The sequence below is a fragment of the Schistocerca cancellata genome, chromosome 4 (assembly GCF_023864275.1).
Source record: "Schistocerca cancellata isolate TAMUIC-IGC-003103 chromosome 4, iqSchCanc2.1, whole genome shotgun sequence".
NCBI classification, from domain to species: domain Eukaryota; kingdom Metazoa; phylum Arthropoda; class Insecta; order Orthoptera; family Acrididae; genus Schistocerca; species Schistocerca cancellata.
This window is the reverse complement of record NC_064629.1, coordinates 848372596-848394311: the sequence shown is the minus strand read 5'-3', so window position 1 is coordinate 848394311 and position 21716 is coordinate 848372596. Positions and strand designations below refer to the sequence as shown.

Below are 21716 nucleotides of genomic sequence, written 5' to 3'. Positions count from 1 at the left end.
GGTTCCACGAGGTGCATCTCCGGTGTCAGGTGGTGGCGGCGTTGGCAGGCGTTGTATGAGGCGTCGTGCCTCGGTGAGGGCTTGCGTAGCCGATGATCTGGCACGGTTCCGTTCGACGTTGTGAGGACGGAGATCGTCGACTGCAGAGCGTTCAGGATGGGCGGTAGAAATCGTGAGGCTGTCTGCCGATGAGTAGCACTTGATGGGATCTGTGCCCAGGTCGTCGGGCAGCCGAGGGGGAGGGGGGGGGGCCGAAGAGGCGACTGAACAGGCAATTTGCGTGGACGAGGCGTGGTGCAATAATGCGGCTGACTGAAGATCTGGAGACAGTCCGAAGTGAAAAAGAAAGTCGATGCCTAATACTGGATCTTCGACATCAGCCACGTAGAAGGACCAAGTGAACTGTTTACCAGGTATGAGTTCAATAGGTAGCTTTGCCAGGCCCTCGACTCGAAGTGTCGACTTATTTGCTGCTTGAAGGGACAGTTTGGTTGATGTCATGTCCTTTACAGAAAATGTGGGAGGTATGACACTAATGTCTGCTCCGGTATCGATGAGAAAATACCGGCACGAACCTACATCCAAGGCGTACAGACATCCTCGTGGGGTGGGGGATCTGACAGAATGCAATGTCTGTGGGCGCCCCTGCCTGTATCCGCGGGCCGTGGCGCCTACAGCGGCCTGCGTGCGGCGTTTGGGAACACGCAGGGCGGACGGCAGTTGCGAGCGGCATCTCTGAAAGTGGTGTGAAACCAGCATATGCGTGAATCGGCTAAACTCGTCCCGCCAGCCAAAGCGTCAGGCGGGGGGAAGGTGGGGCGGGCAGGCGCTAGCCCTGTTGGGGTGGGGAGCAGCTGTTGCCGACCCGCTGGCGGTTCCCGGTCTTGGCCGCTAGGTGGCTGCTGTTCCGTGTGCTGTCCGCGATACGCACGCGCCCGGCCTCTACCGCCCGACGGTGGAAGTATACACACAGGGTTACCAACCTCGGCGGTGTTAGACACTGTGCTGTGTCGAATAATAGCGTATGCCTGATCCGCCAGCCGTAGTTTATCCTCGAGTGACGCTGCGGTATTTGGGAGCAAATGTAACTGTAGTTCTTGTGGTAGCTTCACCAACCACAATGCCCAGAGCGCTAAGTTCGGCAGAATCTCGGTACCGACCTGTGCACGCAAGCGTCGCCACAGCTGTGAGGGTGTTCTGTCGCCTAAAGTCTCGTCGTAAATTATATTGTGAATAGTATTGGCCGGCGGACGAGAGAGATGCTCGATAAGTAATGCGCGAGCAGAGGCATATTTGTTGCTCTTAGGAGGATTCAGCAATAAGTCACTGATGAGATCAGGGTGGTCGTGCAGATGGTTCACTAAACGCACGAAACGGGTGCTGTCGTCCGCAATACCGTGTATGTCCAACATATTGTCCACCAAGGTAAACCACGTCACTGGGTTGTCCGGTTGTAACGGCGGCAGCTTCGGAAAATGGCCGGGGGTCAGTGTTTGTGGGGCTGTAGGAGGGGCACGGAATGCACGGGGATTCTGCACGGTGTTCACTGTGTTGCGTTGAACGTCCGTTAACTGTGTAGGCGAGACGTGGTATCCAGTCGATGTAGGCACGGAATCTGTGCGCCCACACGACAAGCACGGCACGGCAGGCGTGGGCGGAATCTCGAGCAGGAGCGCGAGATCGCGATTGAGCGCCGAGTGACGGGGCGGAACCACAGCAGGTGCATCGCCCGAGGTGTGCGCGGGGCGGCAGGACGGGTAGGCGTATAAATGGTCCGGCGCGGTTGGCGCGTGTGTCCCTTCGACCGGCGCGAAAGGGGGCACGTTAAACGGCAGCCGTGCATGTGGACCCAGAAACTGGCCGGCCGCGTGGTCCATGCTGTGCGGTAGAAACTCGGGGTTTCCATGGTCCTGTGCTGGCGGGGCATTCTGTTGAGCGTAGAATGCCGTGGAAGGTGTCTGCGACGATGTGTACAGCGCCCGGTGTGGTATGCCGGCCGAGGTTAGAGTCGTCCGGCCAGGCGAGGCAAACACAGGAGATACGAACATTCCTGGTGTATTAGTGGCCCACGGGGTGAAGCGTTGCGCTTCACAGTCGAATGTCCATTCTGTGGTCGCGGTGTCGTGCACTGCCGTAAAAACTGGAGGCTGCGACATTGTCTATTGGCACGAAACCGGTGATACACAGCGAGCGACTGCAACGTATTTTCGCGACTCGGGGTCACCAATGTGGGTTTTTATGGCTATAGTGACGGTCCACGCACCGAAAAATACCAACTTATTACGTTAAGGCACTTTTATTACGGTTCATTTATTCCAGAAACACAAGAAAAACAATGCACAATTTCACTACATGTGTACACTCTCCAGACGCAGACAGGAATAATCCAAAGAAACTCGAGTCCCCAAAGACCTTTTACTCTGCGCTTCGCCGGTGAAGTTACTGGCAGTCGACTGTCGCCACACCTCTATATCATAAAATTTTGAGATTGCTTCATATTCCCGCAGATGATGCAGCCATCCAGTCCAGTACCAACAAGCCTCTGTCTGCAACTGAAGAGCAACTGGAAATTCTAAGATTAAAGTACTTTGTCTATTAGATTTGTTATTGCGAAATGTGTCTGGGCTGACAAATCAATCACTTCTAGATGACTGTGTTATCAAAGTTTGCAGTTTATGAAAAGCTTCCAAAAAATTGTTTTAGTAAGACATTGTGTAAACACTGTTTTCACTGTGATGAAAATAATCCAAATTTTAATTGAATGTTATCAGTACTTTGTATTCAGATCTGATCATAAAACCTACAATGAACAGATTAGAAATACATTACTGGCACTTCTTTGCAATCCATATTTATTGTTCTATATCAAATTTTGTCAATTGTTACCTGCTTAAGAAAATAAAACATTAAAAGAAGTTAATATATGGAACATTTATTTATTCAGTCGAGTCAGTCAAGTTATTCAGTCAAGTAATTCTGATTCACTTTGTTTCCTTCCCTCTGGTTTGTTTTCCTGATCCAGTGTTTATTATCATCTTCCCTTTCCCTTTACACATTCCTTTACCTTCCCAGATTTTTTCTTTTGTCTACTATTCTGAAAGGATGCACACTCAAGTCTAGTATGGAAAATGCCATTACTTGTTAAAATCACACCACCAGGAAACAAGTACACAAATAATATTAAACATGGCATATTCATAACAGGACTGCATTGTAATCAATTACAAATGCAGAGTTATCACACATGTGTGAGTTGAGCAGTCACCTCTGAATACCTGCATTAGGCATATAAATAAAGTACTTTAGATGAGCATTGTATGTTGTGTATAATTATCCTCAAGTTGTAAATATGGCATATTTCATAAATATTAAATAACACTTTATGACCACGTTATGTTTTTTGAACAGAAACAGGTAGTCAGCCTTGAAGAGATCAGGTTGCTACATTGTTAGATTTCATTTATGAGATGCGAGGGTACCAATGTGACACACACATCTGGAGGATTTAGGATAAGAAGAAATGTGTTGGTAGTAAATCTGAAGGTGAAACATGCAATGTGATGGTATGGCAGAGACCTTATCTGCATAGAAGTCTTTGACCCTGCATTTTACTCTTCAGTGTTTGCACATCATATGGGATATTATCGTACCACAGTGACACACCTACAGAGGTTGTGGAACAGCACGATATTGTACAGTATGCGGCACCATTGGGTGTTATGAACACTGCTCTGAACCATGAGAACTATTAATTGTGGCCCCTACATAATGGAAGTTAAAAAGCAAAAAGTGATATCTGTCATCCAGTATATTCCTGAACTGTTTTCTGACAGAATAATACTAGCAATTTATTGCAGGACTTCTCTGTACAACAGGAAAAGTTTGTCTTGATAGACTCAATTTATGTGACATTTCAGCATTTAGAGCCTACAGACCCTCTCTTGCACCTAAAAATTCAATTTCATAGATTACTTTTACTGTCAACATTGTAGTGTACACAGCAAATGAGTTACACATAATAATAACTACTACTACTACTACTACTACTACTGTTTATTGATACAAAAGACAACAACAAATATTGCAAATGAGATTAATATGCTAGATTTCATATTTTATCACAATCATAAACTTTCCAAATGCCTAGACTGCATGTTTTGTCAGCTGATAATGCGTACAGAAGTGGCTTCTTTTTCTAGTTGGGAAGTTGGATATTTTATCAATGCAAATTATTTTCAACTTCCCTGTGAGATGTTTTACCACTGCTCCCAGTGTGCTAGGAACCACAAATACCATTTTTGCTAATATATGACAGAGCTATTGATTTTTCAAATAGTCTTTTTTGTGTTCAGGTCTCCTTTTGTCTGCATCATAGCTGTACAGAAAATTTAGGTTATATACCATCTTTTGTGGCTGCAATAAAAGCTGTCTAAATAGGATATTTTATTACAGTCATAAAAGAAGATATATATAACACATATTACAATTTTCAAGTCTTCATATCTTTTTAGTTTTACAGCTTTTTAGTGTCAATGCTGCTGTTGCTTAGAGTAAAAATACCAACATTCCACACTTATTTTTCCTCCATGATTGTGTTCCAATGTTTGATCTGTCAAAAGTTCCATAATAGTTTGGCTTATTCACTTAAGGATGGTGATAAATCCTCTTGAAGCGTAGCTATCTCACATCACTCTACTCTGATTATTGAATTACTAAAAATAAAATGGAAAGAGATATGTGATCAAAAGGCAGTTCAGTGAAGAAAACATACACTTGTTCTGTTGTACGAGGGTTGCCCAGAAAGTGATGCACCACATTTTCTTTCTCAGCTGAAAACAATGCTATGAATGCAAAATATTACGTATGTATTAGCTGAAGTCTCCTGAGTGAGCATGCCAAGTTTCCGTTGCTTCCAACAGATAGCATAGTTTCAAAATGGTGGCTGTAGGTTGTGTATGTTACAAGTAATGTGCCATCATTGAATTTCTCACTGCAGAGAAATAAATATTCACAAAAACTTGTGCAAAGTCTATGGAGCATCTGCTGTCAACAGAAGTACAGTTAGTTGATGGGCACGGAGGATGAGGTCATCAGAAGGCAGTTTGGTGGAGCTCCTTCCATGGATGTCACACCTGACATGTTGCAGCAAGCTGATGTTGCCATTCATGAGGACAGATGCATTACAACTCAGCAGTTGGTGCTGCATCTGTCAATGAGCAAAGGAAATGTGGATGCAGTTATCCGCACTCGTGGATATTCAAATGTGTGTGCAAGATGGGTCCGACAGTGCCTAATAGTGGATCACAAATTGCACAGAAAAAACATTTGCTTGATTTGTTGCAACATTTTGAAGCTGAGGGGGAGGCCTCCTTGTCCTGGATTCATCATTTTGAGCCCAAAACAGAATGACAGTCAATGGAATGGCACCATTCCCACTCCCCACAGAAGAAAAAATTCAAAGCAACTGCTTCTGCTGGTAAGGTCATGATCATCATGTTCTGGGACTGTGAAGGTGTGATTCTCATTGATGTGATGCCAAGAGGAGGTACCACTAATTCAGAAGCATATGTCAAAACATTAACAAAATTCAAGACGTGCTTCTGGCAACTTCGGTGTCACAGTAACCCAGCATACGTTTTGCTGCAACATGATAACGCACGGCCCCACACAAGTCTGAAGGCTGCTGGACACATCGCATAACAGGGTTGGACAGTGTTACCCCATCCATCTTACAGCCTTGACCTAGCCCCCATGGACTTCCAGTTGTTTGGGCCATTAAAGGATGCCATTCGTGGAAGACATTTTGAGGCTGGTGAGGAGGTGATTCACACAGGAAGCACTGGCTCTGCAGCCACGACAAGGATTGGTACCGACTGGGCATACACACTCTTGTCTCACACTAGAGGAACGCCATAGAACGGAATGGAGATTATGTGGAAAAATAGAGTTTACAGATAAAACACCATACTTTCATGTGTGTAATTCTCATTGTGTTCAATAAAGAATTGTTGAAGAAAAAAATGTGGTGCGTTACTTTCTGCGCAGCCCTTGTCCACTAAATGACATAGATTGGTCATTACAACATGAAAGTTCGTGTTCAAAAGTTTTTGATAACTTTTTAAGTAGCTGTTTGCATGTCTGCCAAAGAAAAGCAACAAATAAACTAAAGTGGATTACCACTGGCATAAGTCTATCTAGAAGCAGAAAGACAGAGCTACACGCTGAGCTGCAATCCAATAAGAGTCATGAGTTCATTAACTATGTTAAATTGCATAAAAAAACTATTTAGAAGCTTTGAAAAAGCAGCAAAGGGCATGGAGAACACAAAATCCATTAAAAATCACATGAATAAATCCAAGGCAGTATGACCTATTGTCAAATCTGAAGCTGAGGAATGAAACCAAGCAACCAGGAAATTTCTAAAATAAGTATACAAGACAAAATAGTTGTAAATCTTTCTCAGACACCACAAAATGTTAGTGAAATCTTCATAACTGTAACAAACTCTGATGTTCACATAGACTCCTATTGAGATAATGTACACTTATTTGGTTTAAGTCTGAGCAAGACTGAGAGTGTAATTAAATTTGACAAAGTAACACTAAAAGATGTAGAAAAAACATTAAATTTAGAAAACAAAAATTCTGTGGGATGGGATGAAATACCTGCCAAATTCATTAAATCATTTTCAAGTAGAACAGCACACCCACTGACAAAAATAATTAACCAGTCATGTGAAGACCACTATTTTCCAGGTTTCACAAAATATGCAGAAGTGAAACCTCTATTTAAAAAAGGCTCCAAAGATTATATGGGAAATTACAATCAAGTTTCCCTTCTTCCTGTGTTTTCTAAACTATTTGGAATGATTGCTGCAATTCAAATTTGAAATTTCTGTCACAAATTTAATGTAATTTCAAAAAAACAAATTTGGCTTCCAAAAAGGCAAAAATAGGATTTATGCAATCAACAAGTTCATGAATAAAATTAGTTCCAGTTCAGAAAAACACAAATTAATTAAAAATGTATATCAGTATGCTTTTCAAGCTTACCATTGAAGTTTTTGCCTTTCTTTGTGTATTATTCCAGAAAATGCTAAATATCATAAAGCAAGGTTACATTCAATTTTTTGTTCAAACTTTGCAATTAACTTAAAGAATCTTATGTAATTGTTCTTTCTTCTTTCCAGCAAGTTAAGTACCATGTATCCTTTCATTGTTTTCATTTTTATTTACAAAACATACCATACAGTTAATTTTCTGTATCTAGAAACTTTGCACATAGTAGCTTTGTTTACATACAGTTGTGAGGAGGCCAAATTTTTGTAAATGTGTTTTCTTGTTTTTCGGTAATTTAATTGACTTATTCTGACTAAAGTGTTATTTTTACTATGAGTGAAAAGTGACTGACTTGCCATAGAATTTTTAGCTCCAGGGTTTGGTGTCATGGATGCAGCAGTTTTTTTCCATTGGGATGATTGTAGTTGCAAAGGAATTGGGGAAGTGAATCAGACTCATTAGTGGTTCTTTAGGATATGTAGTAGAGATAGAAAGATAGTGGAACAGGAAGGGAAAATTACTGCCCTTCAAGCTGAGTTAGATTAGGCTAGGGACAATCTGGACGGAATAAGAAGGGAGAAGAGCAGAGAGAGGTGGGAAATGGCACTAGGCAATAGAAGGAACAGGCTTAAAATTTTATCAGGCAGCTTTGTGGTGAATGTAAAAAGTAAGTTTGACCTGTTACTTCACTAGAAACTGATGAGCCTCAGGCAGAGGTACGTGCAGGCAGGGTACAACAAATATTCAGTAGAAAATTGAGTAAGAATGTAGGGAAATCAGCAACGAGAAAAAAGATTTTTTATTAGGTAATTTGACAAAGTAACACTAAAAGATGTAGAAAAACATTAAATTTAGAAAACAAAAATTCTGTGGGATGGGATGAAATACCTGCCAAATTCATTAAATCATTTTCAAGTAGAATAGCACACCCACTGACAAAAATAATTAAGCAGTCATGTGAAGACCACTATTTTCCAGGTTTCACAAAATATGCAGAAGTGAAACCTCTATTTAAAAAAGGCTCCAAAGAGTAAGAATGTAGGTAAATCAGCAACGAGAAAAAAGATTTTTTATTAGGTAATTCTCATGCCAGCAGTGCATGCCAACTTCTGCAGGCTGAGTTAGGATCACAATACCAGGTCACAAGTTTTTTAAACCTATTGCTGGTCTGGGTCAGATGACAGAGGATTTAGGTTCACCCCTCAAAGAATTTTTACCAAGGGAGACACTGAGGGTACTGTAGGTGGACTAGGAAACAGTATTGACAGAGATCCTGTGTACAACATAGAGTGTTACTTGGTACAGATTGCATCAGTATCAAGACATACCAGTATGGAGTTTGTGTCTGTTCTGAGATGCCCGACTGATCTCAGTTGAGCTCTTCTGTCAGGAGAGTTAACTTGGAGTTTGAACGGATGCTTGGGTTGGGTGTGGGGTCACATATTAGTTCCGGCTGATTCTCTCAGCAGGTGGGATTATACTAGGCATGACTTTTAGCTCAACAAGAAAGGGAAGGATAAACTGGTTGGGGTAACAGCAGGAAATTTAATTGTGGGAGGCACTACCATGAGTGGTTACAGGTGTTGGAGGAGCACCTTTTTTAGGACAGGTGGCACAGAAAGAAGTCACATTCTAAGAGAGGTCAGGATTGAAAGAAATCATTGGTTTGAGAAAAAAAAATTAAAGATTTGTTATTGGGTAATTCTCATGCCAGCAATGTATGCCAAATTCTTCAGGCTGAATTAGGATCACAATACCAGGTCACAAGTTTTTTAAACCTAAATTTTGGCACACTGGATAAGTAAACACAGCTGTCGGTTCAAAATTTTCACCAATCAGCAGAAATTTTATTTCAGCTCAGCCTTATCTCAGGCAGTCTGGAATGTCAGCTATCTTTAGTGCATCAAAATATTCAAGGGCTAAGAAGTAAAATTAATAATAAACAATTTATTGCAGCAAAATAGCCATTATAGTTATACATTAGACTGTAATCATTTGAGAGTGAATTACAAGGATGTATTGAGTGTCTGCATAATTCTTAGTAGTAGATTACATTCAGTGCAGATATTATAACAGATTATCATTTGAACCATTTATTGCATAGTCTCTACTTGATCTGGTCCTCTTGTTGCATATTTCTATATGGTATCTCTCACAAGACTGTCCACAGAGTGTACACTTGCAAAGATTTGATGGTTCGTGGTATGTTGTATTTGCACAAATTTCATGGTGGAATCCATGTACTGCGAGTCTTGTAAGTACGTGTCTCATCTCAAAATTTGCTGCTGTCCAAGTGCGGTCGATCACGGCCCCGGATCCATAGAATTCCATTGGTACTTCCTCTCTTTTCTTGAGTAGTGATCTTAGTAGGTTCTCCGATGCTGATGTGTTGAGAAGTAAGAACCTTGTCCTTAGATCCTCTATGAGGAAAGATTCTCGGGCGAGAAGGTAGACTAAACTTGATCTTGTGGTTTTTGCTACCCCTAATGCTCTTTTGATGTAGGTTGCTTTTGCTCTTTCCAATGTTTCTAAGTTCTTTTCATTTAGGTGTATCCATATGATTTCTGTCCCATAAGCCAGTATCGGTATTATTTTTGATTTGAAGAGTGCCATAGCTGTGTCTAGATTTAGTGTTCTGATGGAACTTATTTCATTTATCGCTCTGATGGCTTGTGTCGCTTTCTCTGTTGTGTGTTTAATGAAGCCCTTGTGATGACTGGGTGTTGTGTGATGTCCTTAGGTTAGTTAGGTTTAAGTAGTTCTAAGTTCGAGGGGACTGATGACCATAGATGTTAAGTCCCATAGTGCTCAGAGCCATTTGAACCATTTTTTTTAGTGAAGCACATTGCGGAGCGCTGGAGTGTTATCCCTAGATATTTGCAATCTTTTGTGATAGATATTTGCTTTCCTTGTAGTGCAATTCTTGTCATTTTTGGGATTTGCCCGCCTGGTCTGAATACCATAATTTCCGTCTTGTCAGTGTTGATTACGAACTTGTGTTTTGTGCACCATTTTTCCACGTCTTCTATAGTCTCCTGTAGTTTCTTTAAGTTTTTTGAGCCTATCACAATGTCGTCCGCGTAGGCATATGCTTCGACATCTTCGTCTTGAGCGATTTCCATAAGGTCCTTTGCTGCCAGAATGAACAGGAGTTGGCTTAGTGGGTCTCCTTGGAGTACTCCATTTGTTTGCCTTATTGGTTCAGACAGGTCGAGGTTGTCCGAGATCCTTATCTTGTTCCATTCATTTATGGAGTTTATGACCCTCGTCCAGACACTGTCTCTTCCCAGGGTTTCGTCGTGCATCCTTTTTACTAATGATCGATCGAGGAGGTTGAATGCCTTTGTTAAGTCTATGAATACAGCATAATATTTTTGCTTCTTATCGATGGTTTCCCATATGTTTTTCAAAAGCAGCTCCACTGCTGTGATAGTGGATCTTTTTTCCCTGAACACGAATTGAGATTCTGAGAAGTGGTCTTCCAAAGTGTGTCTTATTCTTCCTGTGATTAGTTTTGTGAATACCTTAAAAGGGTTATTTTCCAAGGCTATTCCTCTGTATTTGTTTGTGTCCTTTGGGTCGCCCTTCCCTTTGTACTTTACCTTTACTATTGATTTTCTCCACTGGCCTGGGATTTTTGCTGTTTCAATGCATTTGTTATAAAGTTTTGTCCATGTTGGTGCTAGCAGATGGGCTGTGTCTTTAAGGTATTCGTTGTAAAGCAAGTCCAGTCCCACTGCTTTCTTTCTTTTTGTTGATTCAATGATGTTTCGGACCTCATTTGGAGTGAGTGGGGACCAGGCTGGCATCTCATGCGGTGTGAGCTCGACTTGCTACCTGTGCTCCTCCTCCACCACCATTGTTGAGAATGTCTTTGAAATGTCTCGTCGATTCTTCCATGCTTATATAGTGTGACTGTGCCTGCTTTCAGGGGCGGATCGCAATGAATGGGTCTCTCCTGGCTTCTTCAGCTAGCCTTCTTCCCTCTTCTTCCCTGTGAGCCATTCTCTTCTCCCTTGTTAGTGTTTTGTAGGATCTTCTTTTCTCAGCATATGTTTGTAGTAGTGAGTGATTATCTTTGTCTGTTTTTAGTCAGTGTAAAGCTTGGAGTACTTCTTTTCTTTGCTGATAACACTCTTGATCGAACCATGGTTTAGCTCTTCTCACTTTCCTGGGGGTAGTTGCTTGTTTTAAGAGTTTCTCCAGTTCAAGCGCTGCCTCCTCTACATTTGAGTTGTCGATTAAGGACTCAATTTGTTCTATCTGGTCGTGGTATTCTTCCACTTTCCTTGGATCCAGTCTCCTCGAGAGCGGTCTCTTCCCTTGGTTTTCTCTTGCCTTCCAATCACTTTGTATGGCTATGTTCATTGGGATGTGTTTTCTTATAGGCATGTGGTTTGCATTCCAAAGTGGGCTTATGTCCCCTTTTATGTTTCGTCTTATGAGGGCGATATCAATAGCACTTTTGCCATTATGGCAGAAGTACGTAGGGACGTTTGTGTTGTTTAGCAGGACGAGGCCTTCTTCTTGTAGTGATTCGATTACTAATTTTGTTTTGTGATTCTGTAAATCCAACCGACAGTTTAGATCCTCTGTGATAAGTAAAGGGATGTCTTTCTTGCTCCGTCTTATTTGTTGGCCCAGTTAATCAATTATGTCTATGTCCAATTCGCTTGGCTGGAAGTAGGTTTCTAATATTGTGATGTGTATTACTTCTATTAGAATGGAGTGATTTAGTTCTGTTGTTGCTATAATTGGTGTTATCCACGGTTTCAGTAGGACTGTTTTTCCCCCTTGGGGTCGCCCCCTTTCTCCTTGCTTTGTCAGCATATTAATGCTATAGAATTTCGGGTGTTGCCAATGATCTGTGAGTAAAGTTTCTGTGAATATTGCTATGTCATAACCTTTGAGAAAGTCTGTTGGAGCTATGCATGCTGCGTTTTTCAATCCTTCTACATTCCATATCATTATCTTCATGTTTTTTCTCCCTTCGTTTTCTCCTGGTTTTGTCGTCTCCGGGTACATCGGGTTTTGACACTCTAGTACCGGTGTGCTTCTCAGATTGTCTGCTATGTTGTGGCATTGCTGGTCTTGGGCCAGTGAAAATCCTGAGTTTCCTTCGATGACAGTCTCTTGTAGGTTGGCCGGTTTCCAGCTTCATTATATAGGAAGTCCTGGTCCCTGATAGGTTTCTTTTTTCTTCTCCCCTTCCATATCTTATCTGTCGGGCCTCTGATGACCTTACTTCTTTTCCTGTTGTTTGCGTTATCTGTTCCTCTTTTGGGGGTGGGGGTGGTGGGTCCTCTTCTGTTGGTGATGATGTTGCTTCTTTTTCCTCTATCGGGCATGGTGAGGTTTGTGGGTCTGCTTCTGTTGGTGATGAGGTTGTTTCTTTTTCTTTTATATGGCACAGTGGAGACTTTCCTGCCTCTTCCTTCATTGGAAGTATTATGGGTGTCTGAGTCTGCCCTTGTAGTTTGTCAAATTTTTCCAAAATTTTTTTGCACAGAATAGTTTTTCCGTGGTTGTTTCTGTGTAAACCATGCCTTGTGAAATGCTCTCTTTGTGAGCTTGTTGCATCTATGAAAGTCACATTTGGGAAGCTGCTACATATCTTCCCAAATATGCTATTTGTTCTGGTAATTTCTTTATTTACGCAGGACTCGACCATCAAGTTGTGTCTTTGAGGAACGCTTAGCACATATACTTCAGAATGAGTAGATTTCCCTAGAGTTTTCCTCAGTACTCTTCTTGCATTGATACTTTCGTTTCTATAAATGTCATTTCCTCCCCCTATAAAGACACATTTCACACCTTTTGTTACGGATGTTTCCCAGGATTTCAGCACTTCACTTAATGGCGTGCCTGGCTTGGTGATTCCACTTACTTTTAGTTTGTTTTGCATATTGGCCATTTTTTCTGCTAAGCCTCTTGCGAGGCTGTCTGAGAAGATGTATACATCACTCTTTTTATTTCTCCCACTTGTCTTAGATGTATGTTCCTTTCATTTGTTTGCCTGTTTGTTCGTATCTTCACTAGTGTCTGGCAGGTCATATTTATTTCTATTAATCTCACTTGTCTCATACATATGATCCTTACTTTTAGTTCCCTGTTTGATTGTGTCTTCACTGGTGTCAGGAAGCTCAACTTTATTTGTTGATTTCAGATCGTAATGATTTTTGCACTGTTTCCCACTCCAGGTTATTTTATGCCTAGTACTCTGCTCGATTTCCACTTTTTGTATTTGTTTACAATCCCAATTTACCCCTTGTTTCACACGCCAGATTATTATAGGACTAGCAAATGACTAATTTTCCACTTTTTGTTTTTGTTTTAGTTCTCTGATCGATTTTTCTAGGTTGTTTGTATACTCTTTAGCTTGCAGTAGATCCTGATCTAGAGTTTGTATGACATTTTCTTCCTGCATATTTGCTTGTTTTAATAAACACATTGATCGTAAACAACAACTGATTACTCCACAGTCACAAATTGTGCTTACCTTTTGAAGTACGTCCTGTTCTTGTGTATAGCCAGTGTTTCCTTCCTGTGCGTTGTCTTGTTTTGATAAACACGTCGTTTGAAAACAACAGTAGCTAATTTCCCCCTTGTCACTTTTCATGTTTACTGCAACGAAGCATTTGGCACATTTTGTATGAATCCATTTTTGACTCACTGAACATAGTCTTAATGCATTTAGAAGACTTTCACTGCATAGAATACAGTTTATATCGGTGAAATATACATTTTTCCCGGAGCCCCTTACTACTGCTTCTCTACTCACCGCCATGTTCACAAAACAAAATCAGAAGTAAAATTTATGAACTACTAATCTGCAGTGATGAATCAAAGTCATCCAACCTAGTTGGCATAATCTGCCTCTCTGAGCATCAAGTGACCACTGGTATAGATGTTTTACATGTTGCAGGATTTAGCTTAACTTCTCACTTTTGTAGGGCAGAAATGCAGCATGGAAACGTTGCCACATTCATCAGGAATTGCCATAAATTTAATAACATAGACAGTCATAAATTTTGCCTAGTGCCACATGTGCAACAGAATTAGAATTTCATAATAAATCATTCATAATAATAAGTGTATGCGAAGTACCAACAGGTAATTTTAATCTGTTCATAAATCACTTTCAAGCTCTATTGACCTATTTAACAATAAAAAAGGAATTAGGGGTGGATGGTGATTTTAATATAGATTTTCTTGGAAATTCTTCCAGTAAGAACTTACTGCCATCAGTAGCATTGTCATTCATCTTTATTCATACTGTTAAATTTCAAACTAGAATAGCTAAATGCTGAAAGACAGCCACTGATAATCTCTTTATAGAAATGTCTAATGAATGAAATTATAAAACCAACAACAAGTAGCTTCTCAGATGATGACAAGCAGTTTCTTTTCCTAAATGTTAATACTGATCAGAATATAAAATCTACTAAATCTGTGTTCAAGAGGGTAGTCAGTAAGCCAAAAATTGATTGTTTTAGGAAACTTCTCAAAGATATGAACTGGAATGATGTGTACAATGCTCATAGCATTAATGATAAATACAATACTATTATTAATACTGTCGTTTACTTATTTGAAAACTGTTTTCCCCAAAAAGTAACTCAAATTAGACCAAAGGCTATAAAAAGCCATGGATCACTCAAGGAATAAAGGTATCCCGTAAGAGAAAAAGGAAACTATATCTATCAGTCACAAGCAGTTCTGATAAAAATGCCATAGGTCATTACAACTTATACAGCAAAATATTGAAGATAGTAATATGGATATAAAAGCAAATGCATTATCAGAAAAGGACAGTCACATCAGATAACGAACAAAGACAATATGGTATATAGTGAAGGTAGAGCTAGTGGAACCAGAGATAAAGAGGAGCACATAGCATTAAGAATAAATAATACTCAGATAACAGATGTGTGCAGTGTCACTGAACTGTTCAATAAGCACTTTACAACTGTTACTGAAAAGATGGCGCTACCAGGTTCAGTATATGCTGTCATGGAATACTACAAATAACTACAATAATATGAGTATGACCCCCAGTATACACCAGTACAAGTAATGTCCACCATAAAATCTTTAAAATCTCACAATTCTAGTGGATATGATAATATATTAAACATTGTGTCTCTGGTTTAGTGACATTTAAAATTATTTGTGTACCCAATCTTTTATCAGTGGAACATTTCCTGTATAGCTGAAATATGCTGAAGTTCCTTCATATAAGAAAAGAGATAAAGAAATACCATCAAACTTCTGTCCAATTGCACTATTGCTCGCATTCTCACAAATTTTAGAAAAAGATGATATACAGTCACCTTCTTAACCCTCTGGCCACAAATAAAATATTATCCTAGTCACAATTCAGATACCTAAAGGGATGACTTTCTGACTATCTACACATACAGTGAGATTGCACTTAATTCATTGGACAATAAATTACAGGCTACCGGTATATTAAATGAGCTGTCAAAAGCATTCGTCTGCATAAATCACAAATACTTTTAAGTAAATTGTAATATTAAAATGTAACAGGAGATGTACACAAAATTGTTCAAATCCTATACCTCTGACAGAAAAGAAAGGGTGCCAATAGAAAAGGAATGCAACGTGTATTAAGCTATCAGGCATCATACAACTGGGAACCAATAACTTGTGGTGTCTCCCAAGGTTCCATGTTAGGACCCTTACTTTTTCTTATGTATACCAATGACCTTTCATTAGTTACATTATTCCATGCCAAGCTTGTTTTGTTTGCAGATGATACAAACAATGCAGTAAATAATAACAGGAGATGTTACAAAATTGTTCAAATCCTATACCTCTGACAGAAAACAAAGGGTGCCAATAGGAAAGGATGGCAACATGTATTAAGCTATCAGGCATCATACAACTGGGAACAAATAACTTGTGGGGTCCCCCAAGGTTCCATCTTAGGACCCTTACTTTTTCTTATGTATAGCAATGAGCTTTCATTAGTTACATTATTCCATGCCAAGTTTGTTTTGTTTGCAGGTGATATAAACAATGCAGTAAATAATAAATCAAGTATAGCATTAGAAAGGTCAGGTAATGAAATTTTCATGGTCATTAATGAGTGGTTCCTAGGAAATTCTCTGTCACTAAACCTTGAAAGAACATACAGTATGCTTTTCAGAACCTGTTAATGGTTTCATAAAAGTTGACAGAGTTAAATTCTTGGGATTACAGCTTGATAATAAACTTAACTGGGCACAGTTGCTGACGTGCCTAAACAAATGTTGTCAGACATAGATGATATTAAAAATAAATAAGCTAGTGTACTATCCTTATTTTCATTCCATACTGTCATACAGGATTATTTTCTGGGATAACTCATCAAGCAAACCCAATGTTTTCTGAGCCCAAAATTGTGTGATACAAATTATTTGTGGTGTTGTGATGAAGCAAGCTGGGATATTTTTACTTTCCCACTTGTTTTGCCAACTGCCTCCTTAAAATTCATTTTTTCACATTAAACTAATTACCATTAACATATGTGAGTTTTGTTGTTGTGGTCTTCAGTCCAGAGAGTGGTTTGATGCAGTTCTCCATGCTACTCTATCCTGTGCAAGCTTCTTCATCTCCCAGTATCTACTGCAACCTGCATCCTTCTGAAGCTGTTTAGTGTATTCATCTCTTGGTCTCCCTCTACGATTTTTACCCTCCACGCCATCCTCCAGTACTAAATTGGTGATCCCTTGATGCCTCAGAATATGTCCTACCAACTGATCCCTTCTTCTGGTCAAGTTGTGCCACAAATTTCTCTTCTCCTCAATTCTATTCAATACCCCCTCATTAGTTATGTGATCTACCCATCTAATCTTCATCATTCTTCTGTAGCACCACATTTTGAAAGCTTCTATTCTCTTCTTGTCTAAACTATTTATCATCCATATTTCACTTCCATACATGGCTACACTACATACAAATACTTTCAGAAACGACTTCCTGACACTTATATCTATACTTGATATTATCAAATCTCTCTTCTTCAGAAACGCTTTCCTTGCCATTGACAGTCTACATTCTATATCCTCTCTACTTCGACTATCATCAGTTATTTTGCTCCCCAAATAGCAAAACTCATTTACTACTTTAAGCATCTCATTTCCTAATCTAATACCCTCAGTATAACCTGATTTAATTTGACTACATTCCATTATCCTCATTTTGCTTTTGTTGATGTTCATCTTATATCCTCCTTTCAAGACACTGCCCATTCTGTTCAGTTGCTCTTCCAGGTCCTTTGCTGTTTCTGACAGAATTACAATGTCATTGGTGAACCTCAAAGTTTTTTGTTTTTTTTTTTTCTTCTCCATGGATTTTAATTGCTACTCCAAATTTTTCTTTTGTTTCCTTTAGTGCTTACTCAATATACGGATTGAATAACATCAGGGATCAGCTGGCTACAACCCTGCCTCACTCCCTTCCCAACCACTGCTTGCTTTCCATGCCCTGCTACTCTTATAACTACCATCTGGTTTCTGTACAAATTGCAAATAGCCTTTTACTCCCTGTATTTTACCCCTGCCATCTTCAGTATTTGAAAGAGAGTGTTCCAGTCAACATCGTCAAAAGCTTTCTCTAAGTCTACAAATGCTAGAAACATAGGTTTGCCTTTCCTTAATCTATTTTCTAAGATAACTCGTAGGGTCAGTATTGCCACACGTGTTCCAACATTTCTACGGAATCCAAACTGATCTTCCCCGAGGTCAGCTTCTAACAGTTTTTCCATTCGTCTGTAAAGAATTCATATTAGTATTTTTCAGCTGTGGCTTATTAAACTGATAATTCAGTAATTTTCACATCTATCAACACCTGCTTTCTTTGGGATTGGAATTATTGTATTCTTCTTGAAGTCTGAGGGGATTTTGCCTGTCTCATACATCTTCTCACCACATAGTAGAGTTTTGTCAGGGCTGGCTCTCCCAAGGCTGTCAGTAGTTCTAATGGAATGTTGTCTACTCCTGGGGTCTTGTTTCGACTTAGGTCTTTCAGTGCTCTGTCAAACTCTTCACGCAGTATCATATCTCCCATTTCTTCTTCATCTACATCCTCATCCATTTCCATAATATTGTCCTCAAGTACATCGCCCTTGTATAGACCCTCCATATCCTCCTTCCACCTTTCTGCTTTCCCTTCTTTGCTTAGAACTGGGTTTCCATCTGAGCTCTTGACATTCATGCAAGTGGTTCTCTGTTCTCCAAAGGTCTCTTTAATTTTCCTGTAGGCAGTATCTATCTTACCCTTAGTAATATATGCCTCTGCATCCTTACATTTGTCCTCTAGCCATCCCTGCTTAGCGATTTTGCACTTCCTGTCGATCTCATTTTTGAGACGTTTGTATTCCTTTTTGCCTGCTTCACTTACTGCATTTTTGTATTTTCTCCTTTCATCAATTAAATTCAGTATCTCTTCTGTTACCCAAGGATTTCTATTAGCCCTCGTCTTCTTACCTCCTTGATTCTCTGCTGCCTTCACTATTTCATCTCTCAAAGCTACCCATTCTTCTTCTACTGTATTTCTTTTCCTCATTCTTGTCAATCATTCCCTAATGCTTTCCCTGAAACTCTCTACAACCTATGGTTCTGCCAGTTTATCCAGGTCCCATCTCCTTAAATTCCCACCTTTTTGCAGTTTCTTTAGTTTTAATCTACAGTTCATAACCAATAGATTGTGATAGAGTCCACATCTGCCTCTGGAAATGTATTAGAATTTAAAACCTGGTTCCTAAATCTCTGTCTTACCATTATGTAATCTATCTGAAACCTGTCAGAATCTTCAGGCTTCTTCCATGTATACAACCTTCTTTTATGATTCTTGAACCTAGTGTTAGCTATGATTAAGTTACGCTCTGTGCAAAATTCTACCAGGCGGCTTCCTGTTTCATTCCTTACCCCCAGTCCATATTCACCTACTATGTTTCCTTCTCTTCCTTTTCCTGCTGTTGAATTCAAGTCACCCATGACTATTAAATTTTTGTCTCCCTTCACTATCTGAATAATTTCTTTTATCTGATCATATATTTCATCAATCTCTTCGTCATCTGTGGAACTAGTCAGCATCTAAATTTATACTACTGTGGTAGGTGTGAGCTTCATATCTATCTTGGCCACAATAATGCATTCACTATGCTGTTTCTAGTAGCTTACCCACATTCCTATTTTTTATATTCATTATTAAACCTACTCCTGCATTACTCATATTTGATTATGTATTTATAGCCCTGTATTCACCTGACCAAAAGTCTTGTTCCTCCTGCCACTGAACTTCACTAATTCCCACTATATCTAACTTTAATCTGTCCATTTCCATTTTTACATTTTCTTACCTTCCTGCCCAATTAAGGGATTTGACATTCCATGCTACGATCTGCAAAATGCCAGTTTTGTTTCTCCCAATATAGACGTCCTCCTGAGTAGAACCCACGCGGAGATCCGAGTGGGGGACTATTTTACCTCCAGAATATTTTACCCAAGAGGACGCCATCATCATTTAACCATACAGTAAAGCTGCATGCCCTCGGGAAAAATTATGGCTGTAGTTTCCCCTTGCTTTCAGCCGTTCACAGTACCAGCACAGCAAGGTCGTTTTGGATAGTGTTACAAGGCCAGATCCGTCAATCATCCAGACTGTTGCCCCTGCAACTAATGAAAAGGCTGCTGCCCCTCTTCAGGAACCACACGTTTGTCTGTCCTCTCAACAGCTACCCCTCCATTGTGGTTGCACCTACGGTACAGCTATCTGTATTGTTGAGGCACGCAAGCCTCCCCACCAATGACAAGGTCCATGGTTCAAGGGGGGGATATGTGAGTAATCTGCATTTTCATAAAAGAGAAATGTTTGCCCTCAGTTTTAAAGAATATAACACCAGATCTAATTTTGTGCTTAGTTTTATGTATGTAATTGATTTTATAATTTATTTTGACTATTCCTAGTTAGTATTTTTTGTTATAGGGTGAAATGAGTAATTATTTCATAACTTAATTTCTGTTGTTGACATATAAACAAATATAAATTCTGAACTAATTATAGACATTTAGGGGAACAATTAAGAGTATTCTTAAAGGATCTATTTGGCTCTATTTGAAAACATGTTAGCAAAGCCTCCCCTTAATTAATTCCAAAATAATTAACAGTTTTGTCAAAAGTATTGTCTGCATAACTATATATGTTAATTTAATGATTTAAACAAATAACTCGGCCTAATTCTTGGAGTAGAAGAAACCATTGAAAAAGAATCAAGTTTTTGATGTATTCACTTAATTTCATTAGTTAAGTTTTAACTGTAATTTCTGTAAATTTAACTTCAAACAATGTATAGTTTCAGCATCTATTATTGTGAGGATATATAAGGGCCTGATTTTTGGTACCAAGACAGTTAGTCCATGGCTGAGTTTCAAACAACAACCTGTGTTAGTTAGAACAACAACAATGCATCAAATTAACTGTGAAATAAGTGTAACACAATTAGGCTGTGTGTTAAAACAATGACAGTGTCTGCCCCATACATAGCTTTCTATTCTTCAAGGACTGTGAACTTTGTGGTTAGGTTTTTACTGCTCATAGATGTTCAATAGTAAACTATTGCAGCAGTTTGTGGAGGTTTGCTTGCAAACTATTAATGATAGTGCACTGGCCATATACATGGTGTGTATATATATATGTCAGCTACATCAATTACAATAGACTTTAGTTGCACTTCCACCCCTATTTTTTCAGCCAGTACATCGAGACTGAGGACAATCAACAAAGAAATGCAAAGGCAAACTGCTACAGTGTGAACTCAAGAACGTCCTGAAGAGGACTGTATAAAAAACTGGGGATGCCAACTACTGCTTCCCAATATTTTTATTCCTTAATGAAATTTATCATTAAAATATATATTTTTTTTTTCAAATTAACAGCTCAGTTCATGGAATCAATGCTAGACATAAGAACAACTTTCACAAAGATTTGAAGTCACTTTTTTTTGTTCAGAAAGTTGTCCACTATTCAGCAAAACACATTTTCAGTAACATGACAGCAGCAATAAAAAGTTTAACAAATAAAGAAGTTCAGTTTGAGAAGAGTCTAAACGATTTACTGGTGGCAAATTCCTTCTACTCCACTGATGAATTTCTTAGCGGAACCGAGTGTTTTATATATGTTATTAATAGTATCACATAAAATGACTATTATGTACAATCTGACTTCCATGCATATTCTGTGCAGTAATATGAAGATTGTTAATACTGAATTTGCATCCACAAGGGCAATTTCCTTTTTGGACCTGAGGGAGGTACATTAGTACATCTGTTCTTACTTTGTAAATATTTATTGAATATTCCTGTTTTCTGACATGTTTCACATCCCGGAGGATCTCTGCATTATGAATCAATTTGAACAAAAAGTACATCTAATCTAATCTACACAGAAAGCTGTAAGAATCTTCTATGACTTATGCAAAGTGTTTGACTGTGTGAACCACTCCTTACTCTTGTATAAAATGAAAAATCATGGAATTAAGGGTATTGACTTACAGTTGTGTAAGTCATATCTGACAGAGATAAATCACAGGGTTGTATAACATAAAGCCAAAAGGGAGAACTATTTCACAGGGCGTACCAGAAGGCTCAGTTC

At 39.4% G+C, this 21716-nt stretch overlaps 1 protein-coding gene across 1 annotated transcript in view; it reads left to right on the top strand.

Moving 5' to 3' along the window:
* Window positions 1-2881, top strand: part of LOC126184471 (RB1-inducible coiled-coil protein 1-like) — an 82863-nt gene extending 79982 nt beyond the window's left edge. The window contains exon 7 of the mRNA XM_049926863.1: window positions 2508-2881. Within this exon, the coding sequence (XP_049782820.1) occupies window positions 2508-2599 (92 nt within the window). The 3' untranslated portion in view covers window positions 2600-2881. The remainder of the gene's footprint in view (window positions 1-2507) is intronic.
* The last annotated feature ends 18835 nt before the right edge of the window (window positions 2882-21716 follow it).